This window comes from Clarias gariepinus, chromosome 14 (assembly GCF_024256425.1).
Source record: "Clarias gariepinus isolate MV-2021 ecotype Netherlands chromosome 14, CGAR_prim_01v2, whole genome shotgun sequence".
In the NCBI taxonomy this organism is placed as follows: domain Eukaryota; kingdom Metazoa; phylum Chordata; class Actinopteri; order Siluriformes; family Clariidae; genus Clarias; species Clarias gariepinus.
Window position 1 is genome coordinate 22,647,255 of NC_071113.1, and position 13,193 is coordinate 22,660,447.

A 13,193-nucleotide genomic window follows, 5' to 3' on the forward strand; every position below is an offset into this window, starting at 1 on the left:
TCCTGTTTGCTATTTACATTGCTTAATCTTCTTTCTAAGTGCATTTTAAAGCTGTGCATTTCCTAGATAAGGGCAGAAATATACTTGCTGTTGATCGAAGTCAACCAGCAGCGTCCTAAGTAAATTTGTTTGTATAGTTAGTTATACTACGTGTCTTCCTTCAGGATTCCAGCAGGGTCACACTGCTGAATTAAATCAACCAGTTTTGCTTGAATAATAAATTTAAAAAAAATAGAGATGATCTGGACAAGGGCCCATGCTTCTCTTACCTTACTAGTAATTTCCTTAATGTTGCACTTTAATATTATATTCTAATTAGCATAAATCAAGAGACAGCCTTCTTCAGTCCAAAGAATTACAAAGGGTTGCATACTAAAATATTGCAATTTACTTTAAAATTGATACATTGGACAAATTCTGTGTACAGAACAGCTTTTCTTGGTAAACATAAGGCACCTTTTCTTTAAACCCAGATGCCGTACAGAACAAACACACAAAAGACAAACTTTCTGCACAAGCTTCTTTTGAACACTGGACATAGATGAGGAGAAAAGATTCTGTAGTCAGTTAATGATGCAGATGAATTTCTACTGGCTAAAACACATTTATTTAAAAACAAAATAATGGGCATGCACTGAGAATCTAGTTTCGACTGCATGGATGTTAAGCATTAGTGATTCCACAAAACATCCCATGATGCATATTAACACACAGACACGGTGGTGTGGAAACAATTCCCAGAAACTGCATTTCTATCTCAGACACACAACACTGTGAGTGTTCTTTTGGTACTAAGAACTTTGGTGGGAATAAACGGAAGTCACTTTAAATAAACAATTTTCATTAAATTCAAATTTCCAGGTTAAATATAGGCACACAGTCAACAAGCACAATGAGTGCCATTTTTTTTCTCCCATTTAAGTAGATTTCATGTGAACTCAGGAATCATTATACTCTGTATATTTTCTGGAAAAAAATATGTTCAAGCTTAGCAGGGGTAGCTCAACAGTTATGACATTGGATCCTTGACCAGAAGACCCTGGGTTTAGATCCCACCACCACCAAGCTGCTACTGTCAGGCCCTCAACTTTTTAAATGTACAAAGACATAAAAGTACCTCTGGATAAGGGCCTCTGCCAAATGCTGTAAAGATCAGTTTTAAGAGGTGACCATTTTTTTTTAAGGAAATAATTCGGGAGTACTGGTATTTTGACTTTTTTTAAACTGGTTTTAACTATACAGGAATAACATGACAAACTAATAAGCTGCTCTGTTACAATATTGAGTAAATCACTTTTAGTAAAATGAGTATTTTTTTCTTACCACAACATGACATGATTACAATAAATAGCCCATGCAGTTGTATTCTTCAATCCTGATGAATATTTATGATATTCTATATGTAATCAATCAAATTACATAGAAAACTCGTAAAACGTGAACTTGTATCCTATTTAAATTCTATCATGGCACCATTAATGGAATTGATTGGCAGGTTTAAAGTAGTGATGGCTTAGTGGTCAGGGCTTTGGTTTACACCAGCGCTGCCACTGTTGGGTCTGTGAGCGAGGCCCTAAACTGCTCAGTTGTATTCTGTCTCAACTTTAAGTCACTTTATCCAAAGTGGCAAAAAATGATGAAATGTAATGAATGTAAAATGTAATGTAGAGGGTGATGTGAGGAGACATTGCATTATATCAGACATCTACTAATCCATGCTTATTATTCGGACAGAATACATGACTGCAAACCCTGCCATTTATAAAGTGTAGAATTATTTTATTCTTTTGGTGTGAAAATCTTTGAGGACATTGTTGATGCCCATGTACCCAGGCCATTCCTAATCCTCTGTAAGTCCTGCATATTAACCATGCATTCCTAGTTAGTTTTGGCAACACCTCTTATACCTTTAAACGGCCCTGTGGTTGGATTTCTTTCCTGACTGATTACATCATCCAAATAATTTGACAACATATCAAAATTAATTGGACAGATTTTTAAAATAAAAAAAATGTATAAGAAATGTATAAGAAATTCTTCATGAGTATTCTTTTAAATATCAATAACATTACTGATGAATAATACTTATCTATAACAATATCAGAGATCATTTAAAATAATGTTGCATTTTTATTTGCACCTGCATTGTGCTCTACACACCGTTCACTTTTAGAGCAGTCCTTTTGAGTACATGTGGAGAAATACCGCCACTTTTATGCACATGCCTCTGTGGCCACTCAGGAATGGAAGAAAGATGCCATACAATGAATGAATCAGCTTTCTCCGAAATTTTCTTCAGGCCTTTACTTCGTCGACATGCACTGCCATTTGCCACACCACGCACAGCTTTCACAGAAAGCAAATTATTTGGCAGATCTCTCCCAATAGAGTGTCTAAAGTAAAAGAGGATGGACGGTTAAAGTAGGGCTGCAGGTTGATCCATCTACTTTGAGTTAGTGTTTAGGTTTGAAAAGTCCCACACTAGGTCTATTTTTATTTTTTTTCATTGTAGTGGTGGCATGGCACTCCTGGTCCAGCAGAGGGTGCTACATGGACGCTTAGGGATTTAGGTGAAGGAGAAGCACTTTGCTCCGTAGCACTCCGCTTCACATTTAGGTTTGGGAACTCAGTCAACAATTCCTGTTTCAAATGATTTCACATTTCCACTCTGCCACTGAAGTACCCAGTGTAGTGAAATACGTTTTCAGATTTTGATGTCTTGGGATTCCACCATTTTGGCAAGTGTTTTCTTTATTCTCAGAGCAGTGAGGCGAGAGGCTGGGTTATGTGCCCAGCACTCAGACATCAGCTTCAACATGGCTCTGAGACACTGTAGGAGGGAGAAAATTTCTTTTTCAATTCAGTAAGCAGAATCACATCACCAAATTAAGTCTTAAAGAAACACTGTAGGAACATTAATTCCTATAAAATGGTTCAGACAAAGTAGCCCAGAAATACACAGCATCTATGTCGCTGTCCAGAATCTACAAAGATGGAGCTAATAAACGTCCTTGTAAAATACAAAACAGCTTAATATGACCAAAATTGTGCAACTAAACTAGCCGACTTCTACTAGCAATAAACAAGATCCAGAAATCTGATGCAATATCCTAAAGGATTTATTAATCTTTAGGCCCATATGTCAAAATATATGATCAAATTTTTAGATAATTTCCAGGCGCAGTGTCCCACCAATCCCACTATGATGTTACGTACTGCGTATGCACAAGATTTTGTAACGTCAAAGGGTTCATATAACATATTTCTTAAATTAAAGAAATAATTAGAAGTACACAAGCACCAATGATTATAATTACATTAACAAAATTGCCTTTGTAAAAACCATGCTTATGTTTATTGGAATTTAAATGTTTTTACAATAAAGATATAACACATTACCTCATCACTGTTCCAGCGATTAGAGACTGTAGGTCGCATGCCCTTCACACATACGACTTCCCTCATGTCCTCGTAAGATGGATCTGAAGAAACTGCGTCCCAGTACGGTAACTGGTACTCTTCTACAATGCCTGCAGAAACAACAGAACCTAATGATCTTAAGCCAGGAGCATTCATGTTTACGAGGTACAGTAGATGTATCATGTAGCATGTTAAGGGGCGTAAAGATAACAGTTATACAGCAAAACAGACCTCCTGTCACACATCTCCGGGCCATCTCCCAAACCACGAGGCCATAACTGTAGATGTCTGCCATGATGTAGGCCTGGAACTGATTCTTATTCATCGTCTCATCCAATACCTCAGGAGCCATATACCTCCGTGTTCCCATGCGTGTACTCAGAGGGACGTCCACCTCATTAGTGTCACTGAGGGGAAAACAGGGGAAAATTGTATGAATGTGTGCATTTAGAAAACAAGCACCTTCTAACTCCATTTACTTTCCTGATTTTTGTGACGGGTGTCTGCTACACCTTGACAACAGTGTTCTTGCAAGAACTATTCCAGAACAGCTGACCTTTGTGCCTTCAAATTACATCTGACTTTTGTATTGTTGTTACTTAATTACGCAATGCCATATGTGACCTTTACAGTATTGTTCTAGAATATAGAAAATAAACGCAAACTTTTGACAGGTAACGTATGTGCATTGTCAGAGTACCTGTTGTACTTAACAGCTAGACCAAGATCAGCGATGCAGCATGTGCCGTTCTTCTTAATGAGGATGTTCTTGCTTTTCAGGTCTCGGTGAGCAATGGCTGGTTTGCCTTGAGTGCCATAGATCTCAGTATGGAGGTGGCACAGACCACATGCTGCAGAGTAGGCTAGCTTCAGCAGAGACTGAGTATCCAGGGTGGTGAACTTCAGGTAGTCGTACAGAGAGCCGTTCTCATGGTAGTCTGTGATGAGGAAAAGCTGTGTGAAGGCTCCTGTGCCCTTAATGTCAGCTGCAATGAAACCTGGACAGAAAAGAGCAGGCTGATTATGATAAGTGCAGCAACACACTGGTATAGTGATATAAGTTGATAACTGTTATGTTATGCTTTTGGTATAGCATAACATAACGTTCTGGCAATAGAATTAATGCACCTAAATACAGAGTCTGCAAAAAAATAAAACTAAATAAATAAATAAATAAATAAATAATAAGAATTTCCACATTTCAGGTAAAGAAAAAAGTATAATGTATCTTATAATAATATAATATTAGCAACATTATTAATTATCATAAATTTTTGGGCTAACTTTGTATGAACATTTGCAAATTCTAAACACAAATGTAATCTTGTAATTTTAATCTTATTGCAAAATAATTGTACAATTTTTGAATGGGATTGGGGTGTTCTTATTTTTTAGATACACTAAGACATACCCTGGCAAGCAGGAAGGATATTCCTGTAAAACCTGATAACTTAATGAAGTCTGAGCAGATATTTGGCCACAAAACTGAAAATGTATTGTGATTTAGTGCTATTCGGTGCTTATGTGCCAGATCTGGACCTTAAGTAAATTTGGCCCTTTAACTGATGAGAGCTATTTAAATAAAGAATATGGATTTTTGTATACATTACAGGCTTTTAACCTTACAGACGTTCGATTGTCTGCCATTTATTTTCAGTGAGAGTGGAGCAGCGAGCAGTAAGCTAAGTCAGCTCGACCACAAGGATGTTTCAAGTACCTGTTTACCTGCCTTTAGCTTAGCTCTTAGGTTTGGCTAACCTCCTGGTTCACCACAAAACACATTTGACACAAAAGGTAAATATTTGCATATAAAGTACCTGGCATTCCTCATAATAATAATCAAATCACCGTCAATGATGTTTTAGTAGTAATTATAGTGTCTTGTGCTGTTTGCACACATCTACACAACGACTACTCCTATGTATCTTTTATAGTCATATGTGTAGTCTCATGTAGCATCATGGTCCTGGGAGAATGTTATTCTGTTCCACTTTGGACTGCAGCTATATATACAGTTAGAAATTAATATTAATTAATTGATTATAAACGTAATTCAAATATACCCACAAAAGGGAAAGTTTTTCGACCCCTTCCCCTTTTGTTTCTGAACTAATTAAATATTTTTATTCTTATCATGATAATTAAACATTATCTACACATTGGTCAGATGAAAATACTGTGGGAGTGATATACCAAGAATGTTCTCGTGTCTCATCAGAACAGTCTGGTAGATTTCCGTCTCCCTGAACCAGCTGGTCTCTTCACGAGTGAAAAACACCTTTACTGCCACTTTCTCTCCTCTCCAGCGGCCAAGCCACACCTCGCCGTAACGCCCCTTCCCGATCTGACGCACCATCTGGATCTGTTTAGCAATAGTGCGCTGCACCTGGGGGAAACAAAAAAAACAAAAACAGGAGAACTTGAGATCACACCTTTAAATAGGCCACCTTTAATAAGCAAAACTAATTGAAGATTTTTCATTTCCTCCATTTTCAATTACCTAATTATGTTTGGCTGTAGACATGCTTAATGTGTTTTATTAAAAAGAGAAAAGTAAGGTTTGACCGGAGGCCAAGACTATACCATTTTCATGTGTAATTTAATTTTAGCAAGTTTTCCCTTATTTAAGTTATGTAATTATATTTTCAAAGGTGCTACAATAGAGCATAGATGGAGTCTGAACAATTAAACCAGGAATTAGATGTAATAAGTTTCTTATGCCTATATACTTTGTTTCAGTCTGATGAAATGTTCAAATAATGAAAAACACATGTACAACATGAGCAACAAAGGGGCCTGAAGCAAAATAAAGGGAGCCCCGAAAGTTAATATTTTTAAAATACCAGCAGGGGGAGGCCTGAGCCTGAGCCAGTGCTTGACTGGCTGATCAGGTCTTTGAGAGACTCGCCAACAGGAATGAAGGCCTCATCCTGCTCCAGGTCTCTTTGGTAGCGTCTCCTATCTGTCTGCAGCTTATACCTGAAACACACACACACACACACACACACACACACACACAAAATTGCATCACAATTCAGCATTATCATGTATGCAGCATTATCATGTAAAGTGAATTTTTCAGTCGATGAGTCTATTCACTTTCAGTAAGTTGGAAATCGTTCACAAAACAAATCTGTATTACCTGTAGTAACAGACAACAGTAATTGCGATGAGTGTGAAGCAGCACACGGTCACAGAGATCAGGAAGGCCAGCCAGTGAGTATTCACAAACAAGGGGTCTGGATTAAGAAACACATGTTTAGATTTGAAGGAGAAAAAAATAATTACATAACTAGTGTCTGCAGTGGATTTTTTTTAAAATTTGGTGTACTATGGACAGGTGACAAAAGAACAATAAATCTGTAGAATTCTACAAATCGTTACACGGTTCTTCTGACTGAACATTTTAATCCTGTGGTGAAGCACTGATCTCATAATGATGACCAGGTTCAAGAAACTAGAGCCCACTGAATGACTCCTGAATGTTAAATCTCTCTAAATAGCTTTATTTAGTTTTTTTTTTTCACTCGTCATTTCTATGTTTTATGAAAGTTTAGTTCCAAGTTAACTGTAGTAAATTCCTAACAGCCTTGAGCTCGAGGTAGCAATAAAGTATTGATCGGAGTTATGTTGGATCAATCTTATTTGAGCTTTAAGCTCAAGTTCACCTTGGATAACAGGAGGCGGAAGAGTAGGCTGCAAGTCTCTGTTACAGAAATCTGTGGAACAACACTCGATCGTCCTCCTTGTCTGAGCGTTGGGAGAATCCTGTCACAAAATAAACACTCGTCAACATCCAAAACCTACCAAGTTATTTATTAAGGTTTAGGAATTGCTATTTAAATAAACAAACAAACTAAAAACAGGATGATATATTGTAAATGTGTTCAGAAATGTATCTTTGGTGCAAATAAAATCTGACCGAAGTAAATTACACTCATTTCTAGAGTAAGATGAACAGTTTTTCCAGTTTAAACACTACATTATCTTAATAAAGGGTTTACCTTGCACTGGAAGTGGGAGCCTTCATATTTCATACAGCCAGATGTAAGGACAGCTTCACCATGCTCATCTTCCTCGATAATGGCAAAGCACTGCCCATTGGTCCTAATTACACACATACACACACACAGATCCTTTACTCACAGGTCTTATCATGTGTAATGGCTTTGAAATGTAGGGATGACTGAGAGGATAAGAAGAGCCAAATAATTAGAGTTTAGGGCCGGTGGGGTAAGATGGTGACTCACTCGCAGGTGTTGTTGGTGGCGTCCTCTGGGCAGTGACCTAAACAATAACAGCTGAGGAATCGTGCTGCGTCTTCTGGAGCCACGGTAGAGCCGTCCGCTGCCAGAGACTTTTTTGGCTCTCCATGTTTCACTCCCGTGCCATGGAGCACGTAGTCTGGATTCTGACCACCTATGAATAAAAACCATCACACTGTTGGTTAAAAAAAAAGAGGAGCATGTTGTACTCTTGAGTTTAATGTACAAGGACTGTGAATACAAAAAAAGGAGATTTTGGAGTAAAGTATGCTTGGCTCAAGGATGTTTGAATGGTTAAATTGTCTTGCATTGTTCATATGCTACTGAACTGTCCAGAACTTTCCTAGAAACACTAAATTATTAAATATAAACTCGGGTTCATCAGCGACGGATCTGATATGCAGAATATCAGTGGATGATGCGTGTTATCCAGAGAATCTGCTTGGTATGTACACTATGTGGTAAAAAATAAAATGGGGGTTGTTTTGGTACATTTTGACAGGATTGATTATTGTTAAATAAACTGCTGAAAGTGAGAAGTGAAAATCAAGACCACTGGGGAAGGGAAAAAACAAAAACAAAAACCCCAACAGATTCACTTTGTAACAAATAAAATCTAGTTTTTCAGTTTACAAGCCAGCGAGCTAATTAGCCAACGAGTAACAAAATCATTATGAATATAATGTTGACAGGTTTGCCAGATTAAAGGATACCATATTAAAAGGCATATTTATGTACCCATAGTGTATTTTAATAAGAACATGTGTCCAAATTTGGCTTAGCTCTTGTATATTTCAAATAAATGCTTTACAATAGAGTACATACTGATGTGTACTTATATCCACTACACTATCTAGCTATTTAAATGATGACACCAATCTCCCCCGCCCCAACCCCCACCCACCCCCCCAAAAAAATCAGGCTTGTCATGTTTACTATATTTAAGAATGCAGCTCTTCATTTTGTCTGATGATTGTGTAACAGGGTTTGTGCTTATATTTATGCACGGTTCATAGTGATTCCAAGTGAATGCTACGATTAACCTTCAGACTAAACAAGCAGAATGGATTGTTCTGGTAGATTTACTGACTGACTCTTCTTACCCAACTACAATAATCCAAGCTGACTCATTACTGATTAAGGCGCCTCTTTGGGGAAACTATCACAAATATATATGCAACACTTCTTTTGTAAGATCTTAAAAAAACAAAAAACATGGGCTGTCAAAAACTTTAGCTAAAAGAAAAGATAATACAGACTGTTAAAAGAGCTGGTAGTTGATGAGGAAGCTAATGAATACTATGTCCTTAGCTTTCAATCTACATTTTCCTCTACACAACTCACCAGCACCATAGATTTTTTTAGCGGAGCGTATATTCAGTTACGGCACGGAAAATCTTTATCGAATACATGGCAGGCGGTACACCATGACCAAAACAGACTTTCAGGCTGTGAGTAAGAGACAAAGATAAAGATTGAAGCAGGGACGGAGGGAAGGCAGCGTCATGGATGTCTGAAAACTGTAACCGGATCCCTCTCTGTGAGAGTGTATGTGTGTGTGTGTGTGTGTGTGTCTGTCTTAGACAAGCAGTGTGCCTACTCCCCAAGCACAAAGGCTCCTGTGTTGTTAGCTGTGGTTCCTCTTAAAGTCACGGTGCTGTTCCTCAGCCTGCAGGTCCAGACAGGCCTTCTGGAGGCCTCATCTCCATCAAAATAAGCCCACGCTAACGTTTACGCAATCAACACATTCCACCCCTAGAATCCTGCTTCAGCGCCACACACCTCAACACTGAAGATGGACAGAAGATGAGAGATGTATGAAATCACCCCATAAATCACAGCCACACGTTTCCCCTCGCCGAATTACCGGAATAAGGAAGGGAGGGGGGGGGCAGACCTGGAGCACATACAGTAGACAAATCCAGTCATGTATCGGTAAAGATAGCAAGCAGCGACACCTCTACCTCTATCAAGACAGGGTGGAGTTGAGCTCACTGATATACAGCCATGATATCTTGTCAGCTGTGTGGAGCCAGGCAGTCAGAGCGCCTTGGACTCCAACACTGATATCACTTTGGGGCGGCGGGCGGGGTGTGTGTGTGTGTGTGTGTGTGTGTGTGTGTGTGTGTGTGTGTGTGTGTGTGTGTGTGTTGGGGGCTCAACGACTAAACCACTGATATGAAAAACCATGAAGGGAGGAGTGGTACCCTTTGCTCATTGCTACATAGGAAATGACCCCGGTGTCCCAATGCTTTTGTTCTTTACTACCCTCAGCGTCTCATGTTCCAAAAAATCAATGAGTTCATGATACAGCTCTGAGGCCCTGATGCCTGCCTTCAAGAGAAAAATAACATGATATAACGCCGTGTTCAAATGGAACTCAAAGACGTGGGCTCTGACTCAAGGAAACTGATCACTGGTTAAAGTTACGAGACCACTGCTGCTAGGCAACTGTGAAACAAGTTGGCGAATAAATGATTTAGCCTGCACATATATGTTTATATATGCATATATTTAAGCCTTTTATGAGAAAAGCAGGACAGCAACCAAGATAACCCCAAGTGCAATATAAACACTTCTTTTTCAGATTTAATCAGTGAATTACTACGAAACTATTCTGCAACATATAATTGTGACGCATGAACTCTCGACCGTTAGAGTCGTGAAAAAAAAAAAAGAAAGGAAAAAAAAAAAAAAAAAAAGGTCTCATGTTCCACCAAAAGCTCCTGAACCTTTTTCCGGAACCAAGAATTTCTAGAATGGTCCTAAATGAGAAGCATGCCTTTCTCGGATGAGGTTTTAATTTACGTTTCCACCAGAAAGCAGAAATCCTGTCCATACATTCTGTTGTGGAAACTTTTCTCTTCCCCCTCCCTTTTTTTTCGCAGGTAAATTTGCAGTACGTTATAAACAATGTCAATCCTGTTTAACATTTAATTTATGAATGTTCATAAAAATATCAAGCTAAGAGTTCTGTCAGTTTCTTGTACTGGTGTTTAAAGTTTACCTGAACATCCTTAATTTGTTAAACAGATTATGGTTCTCATTTTCATTTCTTCATCAAAATATTGTAAGGTTCAAGACCTAACATCAGCTTTAATTTATTAAAAAGAGAGATTGTGCATACAATTTCTGCATTCTTTCATAATCCATGCAGCTGAAATGCACCTATAATTTAAAATCGGCAGCATTTGAAGCTGCTTTGTGGTTTATTTTATTACAAAGCAATTATGATAAAGAGCATCCTTCATAAAACACTGTGCAAAACTGTAAGCAAAGAGTTAGGAGAAAAGAAAATATTTTATCAGGAGTATTTTAAAGATTGTGCCTTCTCTCTCTCTCTCTCTCTCTCTCCGTCACATAAACACACACTGCAGTGTTTGAAAACCTTTTCAGACATTTGCTGGGTGCCTGGGATATAAAATATAAATCCTTTGCTTATGTGTCAGGGTTTGATTTTTACAGTTGAGCAATGTTCGTTAGATGCCGCAGTGAAAAGCGTCCCTCGGCCCCTCCATTAAGCTAAGCGTAAAAAACATGTTGAAAGCGTTTAATTTTACATCTTTGATCAGTTCGCAGTTTAGGCCAGGCGCCGCCGCTGTTAAACAGAACTCTGAACGATAATGGAGGAGGAAGCCGGTAATGTAAACACTGCTTGATGGAAAAAAATAAAACGTCCTCCTGCGAGGTGAGAGTCCACACTCTGGAGTCTCTCAGAGAACACGCTCATAGAGGCCTGTTTTTTGTCGGCCTCCCCCCGCGTTCTGCGAGACAGTACTAAGTTTAAGGAAGGAATGCGAGTTGTGGGGCCATGATACAGGCTACTTTTAAGTGAGCCCGTAAAAGTTGGTCAGATCTGTCATGATGTGTACGGCTTGCCTTCAGTGATGGCTACAAAACTGGGGGGGAAAAAAAGGAGACAAATAAGATACAGGTTAGAACCGCACATTAGCCTCTAAATCAGAGCACATGCAGCTTGGTAAGTGTGTGCCTCTGAGGGACCTCGACAGCTCAAATTACTGCACCAACAGAGCCAGCCTCCAAAACCCCATCCAATATACTCGCTCTCCCTGCTCCTCCCTTAAAAAGAGCTGCAGTGTCTCCCTGCTTCTACATGTGTGCTTAATTCTGACTGGCCGTCACAGCGGAGTCTGAGGTCTGGCAGTGCTCAGGCAGTAATGAGTCCCTCTGACCACACTCTCCCAGCCTGCAGACTGCTCTTAAAGAGACAGTAGCTAAAAAAACGCACCCTGGTTCAGTCGCCATCGCTCTCTAGAGCAAAACTCAACGCTTAGAACAAATTATGAGTGACTATGTATGTGAAGGAATACGGCGGGGTCGAACTGCCTGATCTATGCAGATATTATCCACTTACTCCATGTCAGATAGGAATGAAGGAATTTATGCAGTTTGCGAAAGCTCTCACACATCTGGGGTTTAACCCTCATAAATGTGAGGGCAGTGCAGGCAGCTCTGAAAGCCCAGTGCAAAGCTCAAAAGAGCCCAGAGCAATATGTGAGCTGGGATATGCTGAGAATGCAGATGCAAAGTGGTAGAAACTTCACACCTTGATAAACAGGATATGCCTGAAACTTTGCGATGTAAGATTTATCTAAACCACACTACGTACGATGACTAGAATTATCAGAAATTTACAAAAAATTAAAGAAAGGTGTTTTTTTTCATGAAGTATTAACACTTTTTTCCTCCGCATTTGAGTTTCTCAAAACCACAGGAAAGTCTGAGCAGGAAATGATGCAAGACCTCAGCCAAGTCTCTCGAAGTCTGTAATCAAGGCAGAGCTCATTCTTACTGCGCCTCAGCGACTAAGCTAGAGCAGTAGAGAAACCCAAATCCTCCATCACAACAAGCTCAGTGTATTCATTCTCTAAAATACAACAACAACAAAAAACTAAAACAAGTCACAATTTTGTAAATAAGGAAGTGCGCTTACGTAGTAGTTAACTCCGTGGTCCATAGTCTAGCATAGTCTAAAGCAGTTCAGACACAAAACCCTTAAACTTTCTAAAACAGCTGTACGAGAAAGTCCACTGAAAGTTTAAGGTGATTAAACAAAAGCTCTCCAAATTGGATTGTTAACACTAGCATGGCTTAACAGTAAATCAAAGTGCTTGTAATGGTCACAGGTTTCCAAGACATGGCCTCAGGTTTCAGAAGAGAGTCTCGAACACTTAATAATCCGTCGCTATTTTAAAAACTAGCTTGTTAAAAGGCAATTGTAAGGGGAACATGTGAAAAAACAAGCGCCTGCCTGAGACAGACTTGCAAATTGCACACTTTAATGACTGGATTTATTAAAGTGCGTTTCTAACGGGTCGAGAGACACCACCCGAACCAAGCTCTCCACAACCTTGAGGCTTTCTGTGCCTTATTACACTGACACACACACACAATGGCTGGGTCTTGTTAATCCCCTTCTGTCAGCGTAGGAATATCATTTCCGGACAGCAGTGAGTATTTTCTGTGCTTATTTGAGAATAATGGCCA

At 39.1% G+C, this 13,193-nt stretch overlaps 1 protein-coding gene across 1 annotated transcript in view; it reads right to left on the minus strand.

The window, feature by feature from the left end:
* Positions 1-353: 353 nt before the first annotated feature.
* The window catches only part of bmpr1ab (bone morphogenetic protein receptor, type IAb), a 32,375-nt gene continuing 19,535 nt past the window's right edge, over positions 354-13,193 (minus strand). The window contains exons 4-13 of the mRNA XM_053511491.1: positions 7,671-7,839; positions 7,425-7,527; positions 7,089-7,188; positions 6,563-6,659; positions 6,264-6,399; positions 5,614-5,806; positions 4,121-4,418; positions 3,652-3,827; positions 3,400-3,530; positions 354-2,830 (exon numbers count right to left, since the gene is read on the minus strand). Coding sequence (XP_053367466.1) covers positions 2,705-2,830; positions 3,400-3,530; positions 3,652-3,827; positions 4,121-4,418; positions 5,614-5,806; positions 6,264-6,399; positions 6,563-6,659; positions 7,089-7,188; positions 7,425-7,527; positions 7,671-7,839 — 1,529 coding nt within the window. The 3' untranslated portion in view covers positions 354-2,704. The remainder of the gene's footprint in view (positions 2,831-3,399; positions 3,531-3,651; positions 3,828-4,120; positions 4,419-5,613; positions 5,807-6,263; positions 6,400-6,562; positions 6,660-7,088; positions 7,189-7,424; positions 7,528-7,670; positions 7,840-13,193) is intronic.